At 51.5% G+C, this 26436-nt stretch overlaps 1 protein-coding gene across 8 annotated transcripts in view; it reads right to left on the reverse strand.

Annotated features, from left to right (window-relative positions):
• Positions 1-1579: 1579 nt before the first annotated feature.
• RANBP10 (RAN binding protein 10) overlaps positions 1580-26436 on the reverse strand; it is a 165672-nt gene continuing 140815 nt past the window's right edge. For 7 of the 8 annotated variants that reach the window (XM_037878165.2, XM_043526387.1, XM_043526386.1 and 4 more), the window contains 9 exons: positions 21264-21448; positions 15880-15992; positions 13291-13399; positions 11546-11694; positions 9150-9345; positions 7241-7365; positions 5661-5806; positions 5161-5272; positions 1580-2258 (listed from right to left, as the gene is read on the reverse strand). In XM_037878165.2, the coding sequence (XP_037734093.1) occupies positions 2128-2258; positions 5161-5272; positions 5661-5806; positions 7241-7365; positions 9150-9345; positions 11546-11694; positions 13291-13399; positions 15880-15992; positions 21264-21448 (1266 nt within the window). In that variant the 3' untranslated portion in view covers positions 1580-2127. The remainder of the gene's footprint in view (positions 2259-5160; positions 5273-5660; positions 5807-7240; positions 7366-9149; positions 9346-11545; positions 11695-13290; positions 13400-15879; positions 15993-21263; positions 21449-26436) is intronic. The other variant, XM_037878166.2, reaches the window with a different exon arrangement.

The raw sequence follows: 26436 nt of genomic DNA on the forward strand, positions 1-26436 counted from the left end.
TGAGGCTGCGGGAAGATTCCTCCCTAGGTCAGTCTGTGCACCTACACAAGACGCATTTTCAATTCCACATTTTTATCAACAGGTGGCACTAGCCATTTACACATTGGTTATGATTTCACAATGGAACCGTCACCCCCTTGCTTTCCCCCACTCTCCCCCTTTCAGTTCTGTCTGCAAAGGATCCCTCACCACCACCGTAGGCAGCATCCAACCCCTCCTCCGCCGGGCCCTCAAGCATTTGCTACACCATCAGCAAAAGCAGTAGTGACGCAGGGTCTGGGCTTCAGCAGAGAGGTGCCCCAGGGTCTCCTGCTCCACCTGCAGCCTCCACTTGTGGTGCTGAACATACAGCCGGGAGCTAATCACGCAGCGCACTCCTTCCCCAGCACGGTGTGTAAGCTCACTCCCAGTGTGGAGCCCACGGAGGGGCTGGCGAGGATTCTGAGCCTGAATGCCCTCCACTTGGCATTAGTGAATCTGAACAAATTTTATTTTTCATTTTCCCCTTATGAAAAAATTTCAAATTAAACACAGAAAAAGCAGCAGAGACAAGTGCTGCAAACCCCATTTCCCCTTCGCGAAGATCTGTGGGAGGGCAGGCAGACCGCTCGCCACATTCGGTCACACCATACCCTACTCTCCGTCAGCAACGGCACCCAGACACAGACACGCAGTGTGTAAAGCCGTTGGGTATCGTGAGTCTCACGCGCGCACACGCACGCTTTTAATTCAACATGTCTAGCAGCACTTGTGAGGATGCCTGCGACAGCACTGCTGAACCAGTTCATCCTCCTCCGTTGGTTTTAAGCCGTCACAGCTCCTTGCTGGGGTCATTGTGTGGCTCCAAACTCAATATTTACTCTACAATCCTTATGAAAACAGAGCTGCTGCCTTTAAATGTAATGGCCTGGCTGTCATGTATTTAAAATCTTGCCGTCTATAATGCTGTTGGTCCACACACACAGCCTGTAAAAACCTGACATTTACAAGCTTTGGGGGTGATACAAGCACACTCCACACTTCCAGGTCAATTCTCCCAATGGACACCTGGCATATCCAAGCAGCCATCTGGACGTCTGGGATGGGTGATCAGTAAAGATTCCTAGCAGAGCTCTAGCTGGGGGATGCTGCCCAGATCCCAGCTACACCAACGTGCCTAACCCGCAGAGAACGGGGCTCCGTAACGGAACACACAGCCAAACCCTTCGCTCAGGCAGCCCTAGCAGCTGCTCCTTGGAGGTTAGTGCCAGGGTCTCATCCAAACCTGGTGATTTCCAACTCCCTCTGCTTTTCCAGCCTCTAACCACAGCGAGGTGCTCTCCATGCCTGAAGGCTGGCTGTTCCAGGGCTGGAGGTGCATTCGCAGCCTAGCCCACTGACATGAGGAACAAGGCAATGTCTCCCACTGCACTAGCCTGGCCCTTCACAGGGTCAGCAAAGGACCAGCCCCGGGCTCTTGAAGGGGCAGAACTGGTGAAGCCCAGAGATCCTTCAGTTCCCAGGATGAAGCCTAAAGTGACTGCTGGGGGGGGAAAAACAGAGCTTGGGCTGTGGGGAATAAATACATGAATGCCTTGGCTGAGGTGGAAGAGACCTTTTTAATGAATGGGATCCAAATAAACACCTTGAGCTGCCCTCTGGGGAAGAGCTCAGGTCACTAGCACTGGAGATAAATACTGGATGTTCATGTGTGGGGACGGGTATAGATCTTTTTTACTTAAGAAAATAAGAAGCTGTCACCCAGGTGGATGAGCTTTATCACTAAATTAGCAGAAACCAGCTCAGCACAAACTCTCCAGATATAAATACTGGTGGCTCAGTCAGAAAAAAATAAAGAGAAAGACCTAAATCGGAAGGCTCTACATTAGATTAACCAGCGAATTACTGAGCGCTGCTGCAGCCGCGGTGACGGTGGGGAGATGGGAGAGGTCTGCCAGCCGCTGCCCGGCTCCGCCAACGGCACGTGACGGGGACGCCTGGTGCGGAGGGACTGACTCAGTCAGCGCTCTGTCTCTTCCCGGGGCGGGGGGGGCCGGGCAGCAGGGAGGTCAGGCGAGGGAAGAGGCGGTGGTGGCAATGGAGGGCGAAGGGCAGCACTGGAGGACGTCACTCCATCTCCTCTGGTGGCTAGTGCAAACAGTCGTCAACTCTGGCAAAGGAGCAGGAACCCAAGCCCACACGAGCCATGAGCCGCAAACACTCGGAGGCCTGGCCCAGGGCAAGCATCAGCGGGGGCTGCTTTGGCAGGTTCTGAGATTCTGTGGGGAAGAGAGAAGAAAGCGTCTCAGAATGGCCGTGCTGGAAGGCTGAGCACGGCACCTTGCCAGAGCGGCCTACCTAAGTGATCCCTTGACAGCGAGCAGAGCACAGGCTGGGCAGCCGCTACAAAGAGCTGCCGAGCTGCTCACGCTGGGTCTGCCAGGGTGCTGTCCCTGCACAGACTCACTCCCACGTTCGCCGGACGCGCCCCCCAGCAGCGTGAGGCAGCAGGACCTTTGGGAAGCAGTGCTGCGTGGGCCAACAAGCAACCACTGGTGCTGCCAGTCTGAGTCCAAGGGAGACTATGGGGCTGCGCAGCCCGTTCCAGCCGCTGAACCCCTGAGACCCAGGAGAGCAGAACATGGAGGCAGAAGCAAGGTGGGATGCTAGTTAGTGACCTTCTCCGAGGTGGCCGCTGACTGCTCCCACTCATGGGTGTCTAGCCTGCAGTACAAGCCCCCTCGGGCCTAGCTGTGGATCTGGAGTCCTTCATTTTCTCAAGTGTACTCTCCAGTTTTATGCTGCTCATCTCTCTGGAGGGGAAATACTCCAGCCAGCTCTGTGCCTCTGCTGAGACCTCAGCCAGGCGTACCAGCAAAGGAGGATGCTTGGTGCCACCAGCCTAGTAAAGGTGTCAGAAGGATCACAGGATGCACACAACATGTCTGGGGACAAGTCCCTCAGGCCACATCCTTCAGCAACTTCTCATCTCCTCCAGTGGGCGAGCAAACAGGGCAAGCACCTTGCCCCGCTGCTGATACTGAGCCAGCCCCATGTGGCTGTCAGCAGCCTGATCCCCAGAGGAGACTTTCCTTCCCCAAATTCCACCTCCTCCATGTGTGTCTGACAGAGGGTGCAGACAGGTACAGGGCTGGAGCCCTAACTCCCCTCTAGCTCGCTGCTCTCAGGTTACTGCTCGTCACGCTGCGCTAGAGACCACAGCCACAGCGGTGGATTACACAGACCAGACTATCGACGTACGGGGCCTTCCTAGGACCAGAACATGGCTCTGTGAGACAGAGGAGCTGGATCGTGCACGGAGCTTGGCCAGCGGGGGAAAGACTGACCTGAGCTGAAACTGAGCCCGACCAGGGAATGGGGAAGAGGGAGAGTTTGGGGATCAAGCTCCAACCCCTGCCCCCCGTCCTCAGAGTCTAATTCCCACCCTCCTTTCTCTGCCACAAAGGCCTTGAGGGAGCCAGCTCTGCCACCGCCTCCTCCCTGACGGTACCAGCAGGTGGAGCACTGGGAGCGGGAGAGTCCCCTGCCCTCAGTGCTGACGTCACAACAGCCCCTGCAGGCAGCACTGCTCAGTCCCTTCCGCCCTGCTGGGTGTACAGGGAGCTGGGCCAGGCGCCCGGCCTCCCTGAGGCCCTGGCAGAACCGGCCCGTTTTCTAGTTTTCAAAATTGTGACTAAAAGAATCAAAAAGTGGCTTTTCAGGCCCCCGGCCAAGCCCCAGGCCGAGACCAGTGGGGAACGAGGGAGCAGGGTGGACGAGTCACCACGGGACCCTGTGTAGTGATCAGCCTTCTCGGAGAGCCCAGGGGGATGACGTGGCTGCCAGCCAGAGTAACCATCCCTCCCTCGACCCTTTGCCAAGACGTCAGAGGAAGCCAGGCTGCAAGGGGTCCTGTTGCTGTACAGGCCCTATCCCGCCTGCAAACAAGCTTCATTACCATAGAAAGTTTCTGCGCCAACGAGCCCTGGGAATTGGCCAGCTGCTGTCTGGACAGGCTCCACCCTGGGCCAGAGGCTGAGAGGCCCAAACCTACTTTTTCTGGGCTGACTTCCCTCGCTTGGGACTCTTCAGAAGCAAAGCAAGAGCCTGCTATTGATCCTCAGGCAGATCAGGGCTCTGGAGTACAAGGCCACCTTCCCGAGGAAAGCCTGGAGCAGCTGTGTCTATGGGGCAGGCGCAAGAGGTGAAGGCCTTACACAGTGAGTGCTGGGCTGGGGAAGGGGCCTTTAGAGGAGGTGCTGGCACCCAACTGTGGATGCAGAGGGGCCCCAGAACCCTGGGGCCAAGACCAGACCCAACTCCTCAATTGCCCAGCTGCACATGTGGCCAGCAGCTTGGGAACACAATGAGAACTAATCAGCTGGAGGAGACCCCACGACAGATCTCTGTGCATGCAGCAAGGTCACTCCACATCCAGCTACCCTCAGGTTGGAAAGGGCAGCCCTGGCTGGGCTGCATGGCCCGTTTATAATCTTGGCTACAGGCAGGCGAAGGGAGAGGGAATGGCTTTCAAGAAGGCTCAGGAACCCTCTCTCGGGGAAGAAAGCTCATTTAAATGCTTGAAACTCCGGCTGTTCAAAGAAAACCCCCAAAGCAATCACAAGTCTGCCCTCTTCACTCTCCAGCCACAGGCCCTCAGGTGAGGACAAGCACCACTGAAATGAATTCTACTGATGGGACGGTGAAACACACTTTCCCTGACAGTGGGGTCAGCTACAGACCCGAGGGGTGTGGCGGTCAATCCCTGCACCGAAAGGACCTCAGAGGAGAGAGCTGATGTCTGCTGATGGGCCAGGGTGAGAGGGGGAATGCCCTGGAGGTGGCTTAGCTCCTCGCAGCGAAGGTGGAAATTCCTGACGAGAACCCTCAGAGGAGTGTTGGACAGGCGACTGGGTGCGAGCCAGGAGGGGAACAGAGCAGGAGGAGCAGCAGCAGCAGCTGTGTGCTGGCCAGGGAATGGGGGTAGGGCTGTGGGTATCTGGCTTCCCTTCTACCCTTCCCCAGTCACCCCAGCTGTCACTGTCCCAGGCCACAACCCCTCGGAGCAATCGGCAGGAACAAGGGGAGCTCCAGGCACACATTTCGGAGGGCCCCCTCACATCCCAAGCACCTGCCCCGGGGCGACTGTGCTTGCGGCAGAGGTGTCGCCCCCTGCCTTACCCAATATAGCACTATTGAGAGCAGCGCACACAGGTTCCCTCTGGATTGGATCCAGCTGCTGCCCAACAGGGCAGTTCCAGGGGTCAGAGTACGCCAGCAGGCTGAAAGCGTCCTGGGGACGGAAGAGAGACACGGGCAGTAAGGCGAGCAGCAATGCAGAAAAAGGGGAGGGACTAACAGTCAACCAGGGCATGTTCCCCAGCCAGCCAGGTAGCAGGCATCTGCCAACAAGAACGCCCCAGCTCCGGCAGCAAATGAGGGCAGCTGGGCAAGGGGCTGCTGAGGGAGACATGCACCTCCCCCCAGTGCAGTATGGGCATTGGCTTGTGGGAGCTGGCCACAGGCGCCCTGTGTTATTGAGGGCCACTGCTGGCTCTAGCGCTGTTCCCACCCCTCTCCACCCGCACAGCCCCCGGCCTCCCAGCACCCGGCCGGGAAAACCCCAGCTCTGGTCCACGTGGCGGGTGCTGCTGTGAGCCCGGCCAGAGGCACACCCTCACCTGCAGCATCTTCTTGTGCGTCGTGTTCTTCCCGTACTCTCTGCAGAGCTGCTCGCTCAGAGTCTGCAGCTCCCGCCCAAACTGGATCATTCGCTCTGTGGCAGCATGGTTCCCCCCGCAGAGCTGCCTCTGGGGGCAGCCGTCTTCTGAAAAAAGGCCAGAGGGGAAGAGAAATGACTGCCCTGCAGGCAGGCAACTCCTGGTGCTCAGCCCTGCTTCAGGTCCACAAAGTCCTTCCCCGAGGCCCACCCTCACTCTAATGTTCCCCTGGTGGGGCTGCTTTTAGGGCAGCCTTGCAGAGCAGACGCCCACTGCTGTTCTTTGCGCCCTGAGCCCGGTGTCCAGCTGTCTGCCAGCAGGCAGTGGGTGTCTGGGTGGGGTGCACACAGGCATGATACCGTCCAGGATCTGCCCTGGATGAACAGGAAGGCAGCATTAACAGCTCATCAAGTCTCATGACCAAGCCACACAGGGGTCCACACTGCGACTGCGCTGTGTTATCACCTTTGTGGTGAGTGTGGAAATGTAGCCCCGGAGGAGGGGCTGCACTGACAACCCCCTCTCCCTCAAAACAGTTAGAGCCTCCCCACAAGTCGCTGCCCCTCTGAGTCTGGACCTGCAGGGATGCCCGACTCCCAAGAGGAGGGCTGGCTGTCACTTTCCATCCTGGGCCCCCTCTGCTGAGGCTGCCAAGGAGGAGGGCAATCCACTCCAGTCTAGGTGGTTTTTGTATGGTGAGCACTTGACAACCAGGAAACAGAGCGAGACCTTCACAGCCTCATCTCATCTCACAGGGCATGTCACCACAGCGACTAGACACCGGTGGCTAGACTTTGCCAGGTGACTCGGGCGGTGGGGCTGTTTCATTGCTGTGTAGACTTCTGGGCTCAGGCTGGAGCCCGAGCTCTGGGACCCTCCCACCTTGCAGGGTCCTAGAGCCTGGACAGCTACACAACAGTGGAACAGCCCAAGCTGGCTGGTCCGGGCCAGCTGCGGGTCTCTAGTTGCTGTGTAGACCTACCCAGAGAGGCCACAGAACCACCAACAGAGGATGGCAACTGTCTGTACTGTTCTGAGCTGCACGTGACTGGTGACCAGGCTCTGGCCTCCACTGCCCCATCACCAGCCAGCTGATTAGCCCTCTGTATCCCGCACTCCAGGAGTTCCAGGGCAGTAGGATCCCCCAGGGTGAAGGTCTAACACACGTCATCTTTACTGGCAGTTTGCACACAGGATGCACTGAAAAATTAGGCCTTTTGTTTGACTCCCCTGTAACGGGAGCCCCACCCCATGTATCAAGTCAGTGAGCAAACTCAGCTGCCCAGCCCTGCTGAATCAGCATTAAGCACCTAGCCCCCCAAAAAGTCTAGATTAGTTCAATTCCCAGATGGTTTCTCCCCCCATCGGATCAGAGATCCTGAGAATCTCATGCATTAACCCTGGGCTGGGGAACAGACCCACAGGGCAATGCCCAACCCTGATCCAGTCCCAGACAGAGCTAATACATGTGTCAGCAGTGCCATTCCCCCGCTAACTTTTTGTGAGGGAGAGGAGAGCACTCCTTCCTTCCAGGGCCCTACCCATGCTGGACTCGTCCGTCTGGAGGATCTCTTCATGTTTGTAGGTGCCATTCATTATCCTGGTGGAGGAGTTTTCAAGGACTCCATTGGGGTAATGCTCAGCCTCCATCTCCATCTCACTGTCACTGGAGTGCAAAAGGAAAAGAAAAGCCTGAGGGTTTAGAAAGGGCAGAAACTTTCCCCAAAGGGAAAGTCCTACAGAAGGAAGCGTGCCCAATGGCCGACCAGTAGGCTGCCAGGGCTAGACACCCAGTAGCCCACAGGAGACAAGAAAACAATCTATCCAGCAGGGCAAAACCAGGTTCAGAACAACGAAGGCCTCTATCTATAAAGTGCGGTTCCAACCCAAGGGGGTCCCGGAGGAGGGAAGGTGTGAAGTACTTAATTTAACATTTCAAATTGCAGCCACTTCTGGGGTGGAGAACAGCAGCCAAGCAACATACAACACTCTACACAATACAGGGGAAATTTTAGCCAAGAGCACTGAGGCAAACCATCAGCCCTAGAAAAAGTGTCCCACAGGTTCTTTAATATCCACACAGAGCAGACAGGGCCACGGTTTCAAGACCTCTACACAGCAAATTGCAGGAGACCTCCACTGCTCTAACTCAGAAGGCTGAAGGGATGAGATGATCCGCCAGGACTTGAACTCAAGAGTTCACAGATTCTCTGTGTTTCAGATCTACGCCGTCCCTGCTGGCATAGAGCTGTCATCACCCAGCGTTTGTGCAGATGATTCGTAGGACTCCAGTATGTGATGTCTCTCACTCAGTTATGAGCTGTACAACCATGTGGAGTTCAGAGCGGAAGCTAGAGGCTTCGCTGACCATGGTATTTAGCAACCCATTTATTGAGTCTGAATGTCAACTAGCAGTTACTGAGGACCCCTCATTAATCACAAAGATCTCTGCCCCAACATGTCCTAGGGAGCCCTGCAGCAGCCACCAAAACAGCTAAGCAGAGAGGAAACTCAGCTCTCACGCTTGGTCAGCATACTTGACAGAACAAGGAGCAATGGTCTCAAGTTGCAGTGGGGGAGGTTTAGGTTGGATATTAGGAAAAACTTTTTTACTAGGAGGGTGGTGAAGCACTGGAATGGGTTACCTAAGGAGCTGGTGGAATCTCCTTCCTTAGAGGTTTTTAAGGACAAGCTTGACAAAGGCCTGGGTGGGATGATTTAGTTGGGGATTGGTCCTGCTTTGAGCAGCGGGTTGGACTAGATGACCTCCTGAGGTCCCTTCCAACCCTGATAGTCTATGTCTATTTCAAACCCCAATAAATGCAGCAATAATGACCTTCCAGGCTTGAAACCCCCGTGACTCAACGGAGATGCCTGTAATTCACAGGGCCCTTCGGCCCGATGGCACCAGCATCTAATGAACTGGTCCAGTGAACAGAATGTGACCCCATGCAAAAGGGACACGTCTAAGTGACAAGGGTCTGGGCTGCCGTGCAGAAGACTCAGGTCTGCTTCCTGCAACCAGCTCAGTCTTTTATTGCCCGCGGGAGCACACGGATTCCTGGCGGAAGGAGACCCTTGTGCTGTCCATAAGCAAACCCTTTGGCTGAGAGTGTAGGAGCATGCGCGGCAGGGCTGCTGCTTTTTAGACTACCTTTTGGGACAGTCACAGCATCACCCTGGCAGGACATCTGCCCCAAAGGCATTTGGGGACTGTTTACTCAAGGCTATCCTGCTTCTCCTACGGGAATGGGCAGCACCAATTCAGCCCCAAGGTGGGAGGGAGAGTGTGGAAGACGACCTGCCATTGGCTGCTCAGCAGTGATGCCTATAGCTACCCATGGTTACCCCAGTGATGGAAAGAGCGCTGACCGAATGGCTGATGAGGTGCTCAGAAAGCAGGCTAAGCCCCTTCCTGCCGAGGCGTGGGAAAGGCACAGCAAGGAATACCTGGTCTCCTGGTTACTTGTACTGCTATGCTGCTGGGATTTGGTGGAGTCTGTTGAATTGGACTCAGAGTAGTTCACCGACGAAGGAGAGGAAGAGGAGGAAGAGGACGACGATGAACTCAGTGCTGGGTATTTACTGTGGCTTTGTTTGCTTTTTGTGGATGTGACTCCGTTGCTACAGCTTGGGCTGTCTGCTCCTGAAAGCCAAGGAGAGAGGTGTCAGAGGGGAGGGGCTAGGCAGCTCTGGGCTGAAGTCAGCAGCAGGAGACATTGCTTGTGCTCCTTTCACTGAGGAGCAGGCCCCAGGGGAGGAAAATAGGGGCAGGCTGCAATTCACAAAATACTAGAGCTGCTTTTTACATTGGGCACAGTGTTAGGAAAACACAAGCAAACCCCAAATGAACTGCAGCGCCCACTTGCAACACCTGTGCTTCAGTGAGTGAGAGAAACAATCCAGCGGATAAGATCCGCCCCAACCAGCTCAGACACCTGAGGGACTGAGGATCCCAAAGAGAAGCACATGAGACAAGCAGCCCACGAAGTTTGTCTTCGTTGAAACCAGAATTCTCATCCCTCTAACACATCTGGGGAAGAAATCTAGATGTTCAGTGCACAGGCAAAAAACTAAGCCAAAATCCACCTACTGCAAGAGAATTAAAGCTGAAGAAGCTTTAAAAACCTCCCAGAAACTGCAAACTCCACCTCATAGGATGAAACATGGTATAATGGGACATAGGCAACTCAACACCAACCTGCCACATGACACTTGTTTATAATTTACTGACATCTTAAAATGACTAATCTGATTCTCCTCACTTGGGAGTTACAGGAGCAAGCGAAAGGAGACGTAGGCCCACAACACTATAACCATGTGCCTGGTACCACAGATGACAGCACTGATTACATATGCAAAGCCTCATCTGCCACTAACCAATTGTATGATATATACATGCACAGACATGACTGTCAAAACATCAGACTGGCTCTGCAACATATCCTACAAACTCACAAGTCAGGACAATACATGCCTGCCACTTCACGTGTGCATTCATAACGTGACAGCAAAATGCATCACAGGCTGACGATACGGCCGTGCATTGCTGAGTTGGTGTCAGCTCACTGACGTGTGCACTGAAGGGGCCAACGTTGTTCTGAAAGCCAATCTGTGTACGGACAGGATCAAGCGCCGCGACAGCAGCATGTTCATGTGTGCGGACCGGGACAATGCTGGAGGTGAAGTCTGTCTTAACTCGATGTTCATTGAGTTTATTATGTAGGAATTTCCTAGTTGCAAAAATCCATTACCACAGAGACACTCAGATTCTAAGGCCAGAAGGGACTGTTCTGATCAGCCACCCAACCTCCTGGATAACACAGGCCAGAGAATTTCAACCTGGGATTACTGCACTGAGTCCACATCCTGTGGTTGAGTTAGCTATTTTTCAGAAAGACATCCAGTCTCAAGGCAAACAGGGGCTGAGGCCCCAGGCTGGAAACACGGCTGAAGGGAGTGGGGCTATGGAGCTGCTCAGCTAATCGTCCCCCCTTCATTTAAGCCTTTGCATGCCCAGCAGAGACCGTTTTTATGCATGCTCCAGCTCTCTCCTTCTAGCACCCTCAGCTTTTCACATGGAGCAGCTCTGACTGCCAGGTGGAGACAGCTTGAGTGTCAGCAAGGGATTTCTCCACTGGGAATGTAAAGCTTCAAACAGAGCAGCTCTGGCTCCCTGGCCCACTCCGTCCATCTCCACCCTCTGCTTTGATCTTAGGCAAGCACTTTATGCCCCTCGCTCTCACTTGTTTTGCTTGTAAACTGTAAGTCCTTAATTCCTAGACACACATTTTAACACGTTGTTACACACGAAAAACCTGCAGCAAAGTGTATTCATCTCACTTCTTTGCTTAGCCTGGCTTCCAAATAGAAAACGGGATGGGGTACTGGAGAGGAGGAAGCAGTGGTGAGTGCACTGGACACCTTGAAGGAGTGGGAGGTTCTCCAGTAGACTTTAGGAAGTCCATAGGAGAGCAGTTATTCCTTGTGGGCCCTGCGGTCGAAGAGACAAGCTGTGTGAGCCAGGCCTTTGCTTATATAGCTCTGCTCGAGGACTGTTCTGTGAGGCAGTCCTTTTGAAGAATATTCTGTCAGCTTCCACATAGCAACTTCTGCAAAAGGTGGTTGTACAACCTAGTCTCTGTTAAAATAATTGATTCAAAATCAACAGTATGCCATTTCTGTCAGAAAGATCACCTCCAGTAACAGTAAATCTTTCCTGCTGGGGTTAGGAGGACAGATATCTTTCAAAGAGCAAAGGACAGATCCCAGCAGGTTGTGTATAAAGTGACCCATCCCCAAGACCTGATCCTGCTTCACGTGGAGACGGACAGAAAAGCACTTACCTGTGCTGTGAACATGCGAGTTGTTCGATCCGTGTCTGGGGCTTAGGCTGGGGGATGCTGGGTAACTGTCCTGTGACTTGGGACTGCGGGCACTGAAACACCGCACTTCGCTGTCTGTTCCATTCACCATCTCCACAAACTGTCGGCACCTGTGTCAGACAAGGGCGGAGACACCGAGGAGGAAGGGGAGGGTGATGTGAATTAGATTCAGTGCTGGTGCTTTTCTAGTGATTGCTATCATACGTCCCAGAGCAGCAGCAAACTGAGATCAACCAAAGCTTAGGAGGGGTCCTAGCTCTGAAGAGGGCATCTCAAGTCTCCCCGTGTCTTCAAGTTGGGAATGCTGGAGTAGGAAGGGAGTTTTGATACTGCTGCCTAGAAACAGATGCTAATGAACCTGGAGACCTGTACAAGGATGGACAAAAGATGATACATAAACAAGACTGTTTCAAGAGCAGATACCTACACTGTAGCTTCCAGCCCAGTATTAGCTGATTAAGTGTGTTCTACATGTAACTGACAAGATGCTGCATCTCAGCTTGGATCAGCCAAGGCAACAGATCACACTCTGAGACATGGACAGAAACCATACTACAGTGTCAACAGCACTGGCTACGAAAGCACAAGATACCACAGGATTGGGGGTGGGGGGGCAGGGGGAGGGGGATGAGGCACTGATTCCAAACAGCGGGAGCAATTATGACATTCTACTCCTGGGGTAAGGTAACTTTGAGTGCTCAGACACTATTCCTGCTAGTTAACCAACTGTTTAAATGTCTGCACTGATCTGAACCCACCAGAATTCACACAGGGAGTGCAAGCCAAGGAACCGGGCGTATATCGCACTGCATGGCTAATGTTCCTCGCATCACAGGTATTCTCTCTAAGCCCAAGGGTGAAAAGGTGATTTCCACTCTGCTGTCCATGGCAACAAATGGTTACTCTAGAGCGTGCACCAAACTTCGCACCTCCCACACCGTCCAATCAACCTATGCTGGGGGCCACTACAAAAGAGAAGACAATATAAGGTAAAACCACTCATCTACAGAAAAAGGCTGGCAAACGCCTAGCTCTCCACTCCGCTCTACTGGGAGCTGACAGATACTCCATATCCTAGGGTAAGCAGAGAGTAAGAGGACACATGAACCAGCCCTGAATGACTCAGGACACCAACACACACACACCAATTCCTACTTTCCCTTGGTCTCTGGTTTAACTCCACCTTTTTCCACACCAGCTTCTTTCTAAGAATCCCCACAGCCGCACCCACACTTCTCAGCAGGCTGTAAGTGGGGATGAACCGAACTTTACCACGTTCATGTTGCCTGAACAACAGGACGGACTGGGAAGACCAAAGGCAGTGGTAATACACCGGGGTAGGAATCCGCACCACTTCCACATGGCCGCAGCGCTTTCCCCAGACCTGGCATTTTGCTCAGGTGGAGGGGATCTCTGTGGGGCAGGCAGAACGGGTCAGGCCAGCAAGGTGCCTAGTTCGCCCCTCTGTAGTTGATAGGACATGGCAAAGCCTGACCAGCAACAGCTACAGATCCTGAGCAGTGCTAACAAGCGTAGCCAGCGTTTCTTCCCACCTTGCTCACAGGGTAACCGCTCTTAACAGCGGCCTCAATCCGCCTGAATTAAGAACTATGTTGGTTCCTAATACAGTGAGGCCTGTGGACTGCCTGGTTCGGCTCTGTAGACTTTCCAGTGGCATCTCCCAGCACAAAGCTAAACATACTTACTTTAACATGAAGAGCAGGTTAGGGTTGTGTTCTAGGAGGCCAGGGTACAGCTGCTGCGTGGCCTCTATAGCCTCTCCCACTCTGCCTGCTAAGACTAGCTTCTGTATTCCTGCAAGCAAGAGGAGATCTATTGGCACCAAGGAAAGCCCAGTGACAGCAGGTACTGTGCTCACTGAGATGACACACGGAGCCCCCACAGATCCCTCATGCCCCCAGAGACACATCTCCAATGGTCACCCGCCAAGGGTCTAGGTAGAGCTGAGCTTATGCCATTTGTGCACCGAAAGAAAGCCTGAGAGGACAGGCAGGGGATTTGTTGATACCTCAGAAATATCAGGAGTTGCTGGAGAACCAGTGGGAGATACAAGGGATGTGCATTGTGCGCCTGTAACTTCCTAAGTGAAGGGGTGGGGTGCTGAGCCTTAACCAAAGGCTTCTTTTATTCAGAACATTAGCAAGCTACTGAAGTTAAGCAGGGAATGGCAGCCTGGTCAGGGCCCATCAGGCTGCTGGGGGAAACAAGGGCCTGGACCATTCTGGGTTCTCTCTACAGAGTCACAATCCCAAATCAGCTGCACACCAAGATCTCAGGAAGCTGGTTCCAGGAACAATGAAGACTGAACTGGTTCAAACCTGACAATCTGGACGTTTTAAAAGATTCAGGGATACAAAGCAGGAGCGGTGGGATAGCTCGGTGGTTTGAGCATTGGCCTGCTAAACCCAGGGTTGTGAGTTCAATCCTTGAGGGGGCCATTTAGGGATCTGGGGCAAAAATTGGGGATTGGCCCTGCTTTGAGCAGGGGGTTGGACTAGATGACCTCCTGAGGTCCCTTCCAACCCTGATATTCTGTGATTCTAAGAGCGCCAGGTCACCACGCTCGTGGTCACACACCAGCCAGCAGTTTCTTCACTGCCTTTCTTTCCCCCTCTCTTGCTTTACTGGTTTGCAGGCTTTCACTGGTTTCTCTCTGCCTTTGATGCTTCTCCTCCTTCGATTCTATTTCTGTCTCCCTGTCTGTGTTGTTCCTCTCTTGATTTGCCTGTATCTTACAGAGCCCATTTTAATCTGTCTCAGTTTCACCGGGACACAGAGACATCTCCTTCTCTAACACACTTCCTGTTTAGTTTCCTTTCCCACAGATGATGGTGGCAGCACTACCCCACGTCAGATATCCCCGTCAGGTTGGGAAGATAACCCACGTACTAATAAAATCAATGGCATCAAAGCAGCTTGAAATCTACAAAAAGCTCTCCTGCTTTGCAGCCTCTTCCCTCTCCCATCAAAGTGGCAGCAGGGCAGAGTGCTGTCCATTTCAAGCTGTTTCTGCTTTGCTGCTCTAGGTGTGGCCTGTCAGCAGAGAAGTGGACAGTCATAATCCTTGCATGGGCATTGTGGAGGGAGGTGCAGCGCTGGGCAGCAACTGCAGGTCATCCCAGGCTGCTGGGCAGAGGATTCTTCCAGCCTGAACACTCATTGAGCATGTATAAGAAATGTGTGTTCCAGACAACTACAGAGGAATGTAACACAGGTGTGACATGACATAATAGCCGCGTGGGAGACAGATCACAAGGAGGAAGGAGGCACATGCAGCAGAGGACAGAACAGCAGAGCATCAGGGGATGAAAATGGAAATCAGCCAGGAGAAGATGGAAAAAGATGCGAGACTGGACCCAATGCTCTGCGATTCTGTAAAAAAAAAAAAAAAAAAAAAATCAAGGGGATTCTAAAGATTGCATTCCAACTGCTCTCCAAGTCCTTAGTAATCCAGTTCCCTGGATCCAGGGAGGGTTATCTTCAAAGATGTATTTTTCCACAAGCAAGTTCATTAGAATGGCTCAAAGAAAACAACGCAGCACATTTCATGCCTGTGGAAGCTGGTGGCCTGGACATTAAGAGGTGAAGGGGGGAAGGATAGCTCAGTGGTTTGAGCAGTGGCCTGCTAAATCCAGGGTTGTGAGTTCAATCCTTGAGGGGGCCATTTAGGGATCTGGGGCAAAAATTGGGGATTGGTCCTGCTTTGAGCAGGGGGTTGGACTAGATGACCTCCTGAGGTCCCTTCCAACCCTGATATTCTATGATTCTATTAGCTGATGTAGTAGGCAAAGCAGACAGGTGTGGTGCATTGCTCTCTACCCAGCTCTGCTCACTGCAAAGCCCTTCATAAGCAGAAAACATGAAATGAATTTGACCAGGGTTTGGCTTGATTCCTTTGTAATGGGTGCCACAGTAAAACCAGGCAGATGCATTAAGGCCTCTACGGCCCCCAGACCTCAGAATCAAGTTAACGAGACTGCTACCAGCAGGAATCTGAAGCCCCAAATTAAAGATATCTCTGGGGTCTCAGTGCAAATGTTAGGGGAGATCAGCTATTTAACAGTAGAGGTAATCAGCTACATTGTTCCAGAACTGGGCCCCATCTCCAAGAAAGTACGTCCTGCCCTGGAGCAACTCTTATCCTGATGTGCCAAGCTGCTAGGCCATGAGTTTGCAAGGATAGGAGCCTAAGAGGTGAAGGAGAGAGATGGGAAGGAAAGGGCTGTGACTTGCAGATGGAACCTAAGGAAGAAGAGTGCTCTACGGAGTCTTACTTTGCCTGTTCTTTATGGAGGTCTGTTCTTCCTGGATTGTGGTTTCTGTCACTCTGGCAAAGGCCGTCGCTGTTGCACAGTACCCATGATGAACCAGGTAGGAAGACACCATACTAGGAAATAAGAAAATAAAAACAGCATGATATGCATCACTAAAACAGAGGAACCACAGGAAGGAGGGGAGGGAAATCAACACAGGTGCTGTTGCAGTTTCAGCATCAGGGAAAGCTACTCAACTCAGCCCTGCCAGAACACAACCAGTGTCTTGTTCCTGGGGTCCAATCAGTGCTAACTGCAACATAAACCCCTGTCCACTGGGAATTGGGCTGAGGCCCCCAAAATCATCTAAAAACAGACATCAAGACATCAGATATATTTATCTTATGGGCTGGACATGGACACGTGACCCAAAAGGGAAAGATTCCACATTCCATTACCAATGCTACAAGCCATTCAGGACCATAAGAGCTTTTGCTTTGTTTTGATCTTTACTATCTCAGCATTTTTTGTACAAAGATCTCAAAGCAGGTTACAAACTAATTAATTTAGCCTCAATCTCCTTGGAAGCAGACCAGGATCGGCATTTTACAGACAGAAAAACCAAGACATCGAGAAGTTGAGTGACAGGTGTCCTGAGTTCTGATCATTAAATGCTTTTTTCAACAACGCAACAGATAATTGAATGGATGTCTTCATATTTACATTACTCCCAGACATTAAAAAGTGATTTACCATACAGTCAAAATTTGAGCACTTTAGCACATGCATTACTGATTTCTGAATTACGTTTTCATTCTTAAACGTTGGAAGTAAAAACAAATATTTTCACTGTGATGTCAGACAATATACGCAGTAGAAATATATTTCCCCAGTGACAGCAGGGACCTTTCCTTGTTGAATCCATCTTGCGCCTTCTCATTGTCTCTGTCATTTAAATGTTAGTGCTATGTAGACTTCATCAACACCTTAAATGGTGGCTTGGAAATAGCTTCTCCACCAAGCTGGCTGCTGATTAAGACTGACCAAGGAGACAGGGCCAGAATGGATTTTCAAACTGATGACTCTCTCTATAGGAGGGAAATATTGTTGGGAGACAGCAACACATTTGCAGTTCAGATGGGATTAACAGCTTTATTATTTTAAAAAACTGCCCAGTGACTTGCTCTGAGACTGGATTCCATTCACTGCTATTAGAGGGCAAGTGAGCACTCGCCAGGATCCTCCTTGTCACAACCACACACAGTACTGTAACATCAGCCTGCTTGGTATGCACTGCAGAAGGTGCTGACCAGCCATCCCTCTTCACAGCCAGCCAGCCTCTCTCTGGGGCCAGCTTTCTGGCCATCTTTTGCGTCCAAAGGCAAACTCCAAGTGAATGAGCTGCAACCCAAAGAATTTTTGTCTATTTTTAATAGCTCTTTCAACAGCCAATCTTTGGGTTCCCTATCTGGGAACCTCTTCACTACAGCAAGGCAATATAGAGACATAGCCACACTGGAAACAAATGGCAATAGTTACCACCAAACTGTCTGAAAAGCTTGTAAAGACAGTCCTGGTGCCACTGCAGAAGCTTGAATCATTTCATGCCAAAATTTTGGAAGACAGTTTGCAGCATATGTGTGACTGAGTGTCTCATGATTAAAGTCAGAAATAGAGTGAGTTTACATGCTGCAATTCTGGCACAGAATAGCCCAAGAGGCTGGTCTGGTAGCATAACATCACGGGCTTAACCCTTTCGGATTCCTGATCAGAAGTTTGGAACAACCAAGATGACTGTGTCTGTTGAACCCATCCCATACTTTACACAGAGCCCCGGGCTCGGGAAGCGTAATGACTGCAGTGCAGTGCAGACAGGATCAATAAAAGCTCGAATGTCTAGTAACCTGGGACATAACAGCAAACATCTCTCATTAAGATGGCCAAGTTAGACTACGGCTGAAACGCTAAGAACACGGCAAGTGGATGGGAGCTAAGAACTGGGCTGGCTTTCTGTTAAGTTGAATTCAATAGCCAGAGCTATCTAACTCCTTACCATAGGTATTTAAACTGCACTATACAGCTAAATGAAATCAGAGCTGCCCCGCATTCTTATATTTCTGTCCTTGGCATCACAGCCTCTCAGCAGCCACCCCTGTCAACTGACCAGTGCAGTACCCTGTCCTTTGTCCTAGTTTACTACCAGCACCAACTCACGGGTTAGATGCCTTGCATATTTACCGCAATACAATGCTCTGCACTGGCTAGCTGAGTGCCACATGTCCAGCCAGGAACAGCTCCTGAAACGTTTGAGAGATGTTGCTCCTCTGAGGAACGTGCTACATGGTCTCAAAATAAACTGCTGCTGGCTGCTCTGGCAGGCTGCTTTCATGTTAAGGCAAGGCAAAGCTAATGATCTTCACAGTCCCAGGCTAGACCAGGTCTTGTCTTTGGTGCCAGACTGATAAACACCCCCAAAGCCAAGCGTGTTGGTGGGACTGTAGACACAGAACTTACAGGAACACTACAGGTAGGGCTATGCGCCTTAAAGTGAGTGCTCAGAGCACAAGCATGGAGTGCACTTGGGTACAGCCTGCAGTGCTGGGGGCTTTTCTGGCTCATCCAGGCTTGCTTCCTTCCTCTGCTGTCTTGTACCTCTGGTTTCTGTCGAGATGCCATCAGGCACACTTCAGGTGCATTACCAGTGTTGAGATCCTACACATCTCTCTCTGCCAGCCACACCAGCTCAGCTACATTTCATGCTATTTTAGATTCTCCACGGCAGTGGCTAAAATCAGTCAGCATGGACACCAGGGGATCAGAATAACGTGAAGGAAGAATTATTTATCAATATGCAAACCTTGCTAGTGGCTGCATCCCTTTATCAACCACTCTTACAAGTGAAAACTGGTGTATGTGGTGGGAGAGGCGGAGGTGTCCCTTACAGCTGGAGAACTCCCTTTCAGGAACGCTGCCACACCAAGCTTCCTTCTCCAAGCACAGGTGATCATTCACCTTGCGGACATGTGCCCAATCCAGTCAATTCCCCTGGACCACACTGTCTCCGTACGTGCCTTTCAGAATGTAATACCCAGGAGTACAGGGCACAGAGAGTTTTTTGGACTCTGTGGCATGTGGGCCTGATACGTGGGGGTCAGTTCTGCAGGACACCCACATTTCTGATCAGTTCCTGGAGGACAGACCACATCCTGTTGGCCTGTTTTGGTGGGCTGCTCTCAGACCAAACAGCAGCTACTGAAATTACAAAGCATGCCTGTCGGCACTACAGATGTCTGGTTGCGTAGCTGTCGGTCAGGGGTGCTATGAGGTGTGATCTCTGACCAATACAGCTGTGCCAGCAGAAGTCCCTAGGGTGGACACAGCCGTACTGCCAGAGCTGTGCTTTTACTGGTATGGCTTGCTGTACTCAGGAGGGGTGGTTTTACTTGGCCAGTATAGCTGTGTTCAGGCGAGCAGCGCTGTGCCAGCATGGTACACCACTATTCCAAAGCATTCCCAGCGTAGACGTGGCCTGACTCGCCAATGCCCTCAGCTGATCCCTGGTTAGCCCTCTCCACGGAGGAGGTACTCGTGTTTCCATGAGGTGACGAGTTTATTACATGTCTGGAGCTCAGGACTCCAGCTCCTTTGTTCCTGGACTGGAAGGGACCTGGAGAAAACAGCCACAGAGCACTCTGCCCCCTGCAAGGAGGACTAGGCCAGCATTCCTTTCTGACAAGGCTCCATGTCTTGTGTGGCACATGACACCCAAATTACCCCTCCCTCACGTGTCACTGCCCCCCAGGACCTCTCATGTCACCATGCCCAGCCCTCCCGCCCACTGCCCGCTCCTAACCAGTACAGGAGCTCCTGTGATCTCTGTTACTAAATTCAATACATTTCTCGTTTTACAATTTTCAGTATGCTGCAGATTTTGCATTGGCACCATGTAACTGTCCTGAGCACACTGTCCTGGGGAAAACAGGAGGTGGATTCCCAGGTGAGGGGCAAATTGGAGCCTGTGGCACTGAGAAAATGTGGAAGGCTGTTTGGGCTCCTGGCCCCCAGGAAGCAGTAGAGACATCATCTCCTCCATATTGAAAGCATCTCCTCCTTCCCTCCCCTGCCCGCACTCAGAGTGGGAAAGGGAATGGAATTCATTTTCCATTCTCTATGAATAGCTCTTCACAGCTGTCCCAGCATACCATGTCTGTAATTTGCTGCTCAGAGCCACACATCTGGATATGCACATCAGCATGATATTTTACCAAAACCATCAGCAGTGAAGCAAATATTGGCATGTAAATGGTCATTAAGTTTCAAACAGCCCATTGAAACAGTTCACACCCCTCAGTGCTGTCATTTCAGGATGTCTGCAGACTCAGGCAGACACTGTCCACCTTTGAAAGGCTCATTTCAGAGCCAGAAGGACCAGACACTTTTAAGAAGAATGGCAGCTTAGTCTTTGGAGCCCAATTACGCAGCAAATGAGGGCAAACTTGCATTATGCATTCGCTAATGACCCTGCAACTGACTGCGGGGGAGGAGAGGGAGGGCTGGCTGCCTCAAGAGGAGCCAAGTTTTGCCCTGTTCATGGGCACAAGACTAAAAGCGAGGCTTGTAGAGGCCTTGAGGAAAAGCACCAAAGAAACAATCCCGAGTGCCTAGCTGATGTGGACTCCATGAGTTCCCTTAAGAGCTGTGGCTCCAAAGGGCTGAATTAAGCCATGTCTACCCTACAGCGGCTAGAGGGGGATAGCAGCTATGGCCCTGTAGCTAAGCTGGCATAACCCTGAGGTGCAGACGCAGCCTATGACGATGGAAGGGGTTTTCCCATCACTGTAGGAACACCGCCTACCTATCTGACAGTAGCTTGTCTGCACTTGAAATGCTACGGCTAACATTCAGTTAGGGTCAACCTAGCTTTTTAGTGCACCCACACCTAAGCATGCTGCCATCAACCTAGCTGTGCCTACACTGAGGGATTGATCAGATTAGCTCCAGCACTCAGGGGTGTGGCTTTTTCCCACCCTTGAGCACCATAGTGACGTTGACTTAAGTTTTAAGTGTAGACAAGGCCTTCAACTCTGTTTACACCAATCCCTTAATCTCCTCACCCTGACATATCTCCTAAAGATCGGAGCAGAAAAGGGTTTCATCCTGAGCAGGGCAGGAACGGCAGATCAGGTTTCGGATCTTCACCAGGAGAACGCTTAGTGATGCTTTCAAGAGCCTGCCTCTAAATACTAAGACGGCCTCCCTGGACTGTGGCACAAAGTATCGTCACACAGTGTAAGGGAGCACAACAGAATTCATGTTACCATTGCTCATTCTGCAGTATCTGTCAGACAGGTGCTAAGTCCAAGCCAAGAAAAGTAGAAGAAAGACAGACTGCAGCAGAGACTCACTTCTGCAGCATTGCTTGCCACTCGCCTAGTCTGTCTCCTATGGGAAACCGCTTAATGGTGCCCTGAATCTTTGCTCGCCACTCCCTCATGTAGTCCTCAATGTCAAACACGAACGGCTGCTGCCCGAAGTTGGCGTCTACGATTTCTCCTGGTGTCTGCAGCCCCACAGTGGGATAGAGATTTGACTGCAAAAAAGAAAGAAAGTCACATTAATGCTTCCCAACCCTTTCCCATGGGCTCCGAGAGGAGCACATGGGTTTGTCTCTGGCCCTCAGGGATGGGCTCCAAGGGCAGGGGAAGCTAGTTTTTAAAACCATGACTTGTAATAAAAGGGGCAAGAGGCAACTGTGGCTGCTCTAGGTTGGTGACAGCCTCCAGGCTCAAGAGCCCAGTTCCTGCTGCTCGAAAAGGCGTGGCATGAAACCAGCGCACTGGGCTGCCTTCCCGAAGGACTGAGATCTATGTCACAACTAGCATGTGTGACCTGTCAATCTATTCTTCCAGAGGGTTGTGTGATCTCTACCACAATGCAGGAGCCGGGACAGTTACAAAGACTGAGAGACAAGCGTTTGCATTAGTAAGGTGACTACAAGTTACCCAACAGATGGGAGAGCTCCCATGCCAGCATCTTGGAGGAGGACTCCCCTTTACCACAACTAACCCAACTAGACTAGACCTGGTCCAGACAGGCTCTCCAGCTCTCTATTCTAGGGAACCCTTTCGCCTTCATTTCCCCACACCCTGACAGATAGCTGCTATCCAAACATCTTGCACCTCTGGGCAAAAGGGGAAGGATGCAGGACGCCCTCAATCAGCCCTGAGACAAGGGCTGTCCAGCACAGCAGGTGGGGTAGTAAGAGGGTCCTGTAGTTGACTCAGCTCACCAATGATGCCAACCAAACCAGCAAGTTCACTACCTGCGTTCAATTTCATTTCCAAGTGGCTGTGCCAATGTGACAGTCTCTCCAAACATCAACCAACACATCATTCAGAGCTCGTGGAGGGTTGAGACGATGTGATTCAAGTTTGGGGACATGGTCACTGTACACAGTACAAGCAAATGAATGCCATTTAAGTTAGCCCCATACCAATCCTGACCCAATCAAAACCTTTGGAGATTCTCAAAATGGTGCTGTGAAGTATCCAATCTCCATGGCATATGGAAGAATGAGGGGAGACAACACGCAGAGCAAGGGCTCGCCAAATATTTCATTGTGTGGACGACATCTTAGAGAGTCTCCTGTCCACTTCTCCTGTTCATGATCACATCCGTGGGGCACCTACAGCAATCGCTTAGGCAGGAAGCTAGGAGGAGTCAGTGTGATACAGTCACTGGAAACAAGGGGCAAAGGTGGCATCATGTGACCAGACCACTGTCCATAGACCAGCAGCAAGTGTGCCAGGAACCAGTGGTGATCTGAGGCCCGCGGTTTGGGAACCACTGACAGTAAATATCTCCCTGCTTTATTCTGTTGCCTTGTAGCTAACTATTCACATTAGGGCCCCATCATGGTAAAACAAGGAGCAAAATGGGCCCAAGTTCCTAAGGGAAAAACTGAACTTCCTGCCCGAGCTCTATCACACAGAGAAACACAGCTCAGTAACTAGGGACAGTCAGAAAAGTTCAAGGATAGGTGAGAACTTTATTGCAGAGACGGCCACGGGTCCTCTCTTTGATACATAAAAAGAAAAGGAGTACTTGTGGCACCTGAGAGACTAACCAATTTATTTGAGCATGAGCTTTCGTGAGCTACAGCTCACTTCATCGGATGCTGTAGCTCACGAAAGCTCATGCTCAAATAAACTGGTTAGTCTCTAAGGTGCCACAAGTACTCCTTTTCTTTTTGCGAATACAGACTAACACGGCTGTTACTCTGAAACCTATCTTTGATACATGACACTGGACGACACGTGCCAAGCAGTTCCTTCCAACCTGACCATAGGGGAGCCTATGCTGGAGCCAGGGATGCCACCTCCTGTTATGAGTTAAAAGAAATAAAGGCAGAGTGGAATTTCCGAGAGGTGGCCACACTGCTTACTTGCCACTTCGAGGCTCCTGAAATCTGCCCGGTCACAGAGAGAGGAAGAGCCAGAACTCTGGCTTGTTTAGTTTCATGCACTTGTTAGTGAGTGCTAAATGGTGGGCCACACTTTCCAGCTGCCATGTGAGATATAATAAAACAGAACAGCAGTAGATGCTGGTGCGACACCTCTCAGGACACGGCTAGGGATCTGTCCCAAGGTAATGTCAGTGCCTGAGAGCAGCCTGATGGTCCAGGCTTCACTCTCCACAGCCAAGCAACCTCACTGGATTCTGTGACTGAAGAACTCCTTTGGACCCTTTCCTTCTGCTCTAAGGTTTCAAAAGCACTAGGTATGCTGGGCAGATGAAACAGTGCGACTTCTCCCTTCCCCAAAGAACCTCCCAGGAAAGCTGGCATTTCAAGTCCAGTGAACTGGACCATGCTTTTCTCGACCAAAAGATCTGCATTTAGCTGCTGTTGAGTCGACTGAGATATGAACGGCTGGCACTGTACGTTTCTGGAGTTTGAAATGCCAAAACGAAGTGGAAGCAGCTGCTCCACATAACACTAATTTCCTCCCCTTCTCCTCCCCCCCAGGCTGGGAAAGGAAAGGAGAAAACGAAGCTGGCTGCATCACTGACTCAGCATCTCCTTTGTATCATATCCCTGAGCAAGAACAACTGGTGGGTTACGTGGGTGGGCTAATTCAGATGCAGCTCACACCACTCAGTGCCTTATCACTAGGGGCTGCTATGCGTGTGCACCACAGCACAGCGAGGAGATGGCCCAGGGGGGAATTGTGGTATTTAAGGAGCGGAGTTAGAGATCCCCCTCCCCTTCAAACAGAACTGGCAATAAGGAAAAGCCTCCAACAGACACTACCGTCTTGTCAGTCTCTGCATCGGGCCTCCAACCTGTTTCAGTACGGCCAGCCCAAGGCCATAAGTCAGACCCAAAAAATCCCAACCCACTAAAAACAATATGTCACAGTGGTTTTTCCTTCAGATTTCTTCACCGTCAGCAGAAGCTGCCAGTCCCCCCTTGGAGAGTGGTCACAATGCAGCCTCTCTTGCACACAAACCGTAGCCTCCTAGTTCGCTGATCGGAGCAATCGTCACTTACACTCTCTGATCCTACGGGGTGCAGGGAGCTACCATTCTACCCCGTCCCTACCGAGTGGGGCAGCTGCCTATCCTGCCTTGCGTTCTCCCTCAATGCTCCCCCCACCGTCTCCTCTTCCCCACCTACCTCCTGCATTCACTTGAACATTCTCTCCATTCATATTTCCCTCGGTCACGCCACATCCCCTGCTCCCCCAGTCTACCTCCTGCGCTCCACAGTCCACAGACCCCACTTAGTTTCTTAACACAGCTCCCCTCGCTGCTGTCTCCTCTCCCACAGCCTCATTCTCTGCATGTTCCTAGCACAGCGATTAAGGGGCCATCATCTTCCTTGAGAGCAGCCTGGCTTCACACCCACTGAAAACGTACTGGATCTACAAAGTTAATGAAAGTCAAACTAGCAAAACCTTTGGCAGATAGGACTCTGCAGCACACAGGGAGCAGGTCACTTTGCAGAGCTGATCTGCACTTTTAGGACCCTGTCTACACAACTGGCTGCCTCAACTCTCATCAGGGCGTAGGCATAACTGGGGGCAGATATTAAAGGGGTACTGACGATACGAATTTTTTAAACTGACTACATTTTTAAAACAATTCCCATTTCTGCTATATTCAAAGATTCTGAGGTCAGACAGAACCAAACCTGATCGCTTGTATAACACAGCCCACTGAACTTCCCCCAAATAATCCCCAGAGCATATTGTTCAGAAAAGCATCCAATCCTGATTTAAACACTTAAAAATATAGCCCCCTTTAAACAGTATTGCCTGACATTAAAAACATGCCCTGAAAAATATGCAAGGGCTTTTCTGCTCTCCCATTGATATTTATGCAGGTCTTTTCAGGAAAGGCAAGACTGTCTGACACTGTCTGGACTTGGATGCATGAGAAAGTTGCACTGTTTAAATTTAAACGGATTTAGTTAAACCAATGCAAACCCCTGCATGGATGCTCAACTCACTTTAAAAGTGGCTTCTTTTTTTATTCACTTAAACCTGTTCCCTGTTGAAGTCATTTCTGGCTAACTTTTCAGTGATAACAGTCTAATGTAGATAAACATTTTCAGAGAAATGCAATTTTTGAGCGGAGTGTCTCCATTTACACTTCTTCAGATTGGAAAATCAGCACTCACCACCTAACCTATAAGCAGTGCTGCTAGGGGCTGTGTATTTTACCCAAGGCCCATTGGTACCAGTAAAGCAGGGGTGGGGAACCTACTGCCCGCAGGCCGGATCCAGCCCCTTGCTCATTTTCATCCAGCCTGCAGGCCACACATGTTCAACTCATCCACCAGGGGGTGGGCGCAGAGGGCAAGCCGGCGTTTGCTGCTCCAGCCCCGTGAGGGGCCCGAAGCTCGGGGCTTCCCACCCTCGGGGCTGGAGCCACAAGAGGGAAGCCCCAAGCCTCATCGCTCCCCGGGGCTGCTGGCGGGAAGCCCTGAGCCTCGATGCCCCACAGCAGGGCTGGAGCTGCGAGCACCGGCTCCCCGCACCGCAGGGGGGAAGCCCTGAGTCTTTGTGCCACCTCCATGGGGCTGGAGCCTTGAGCGCCGGCTCACCCCACTGCAGGGGAGCCCCAAGCCTCTGCGCCCCCCTGAGCAGGTGAGTTGAACAGGTGTGTGGCCCGCCATTGATTTTTTTCAGTGCATCAGTGGCTCCTGATACATAAAAGGTTGCCCACCCTTAGAGTAAAAGAAAAGAAATTGGTTTTGAACTCTCTGTAAGGAAACTGTTTCCCGACAGGTAATGGGCTGAAGGACCAACTTAAATTCCTGGTGTAAGCTCACTGAAGTCAGAGTCACCCCACTTGTGAATTCAGCCCCCACAACTTCCCTACAACTGGTCAAGGAAGTGCTGCTTATTGCCTGTCTTGTTGGTGTTCTCTAGAAAATTTGCTTCAAGCAGAATAGGCCGCAAATGGAGGGGGAAACCTTTACACCCAGTGCCCAAGAGGAACATCAGACCACCGTGTGTGTGGTCAAAAGAGAAATCCCATTTCAAGGGAACAGGACAAGCCCTATTAGGTCCG

Source organism: Chelonia mydas, chromosome 12 (assembly GCF_015237465.2).
Source record: "Chelonia mydas isolate rCheMyd1 chromosome 12, rCheMyd1.pri.v2, whole genome shotgun sequence".
Taxonomy (NCBI): domain Eukaryota; kingdom Metazoa; phylum Chordata; order Testudines; family Cheloniidae; genus Chelonia; species Chelonia mydas.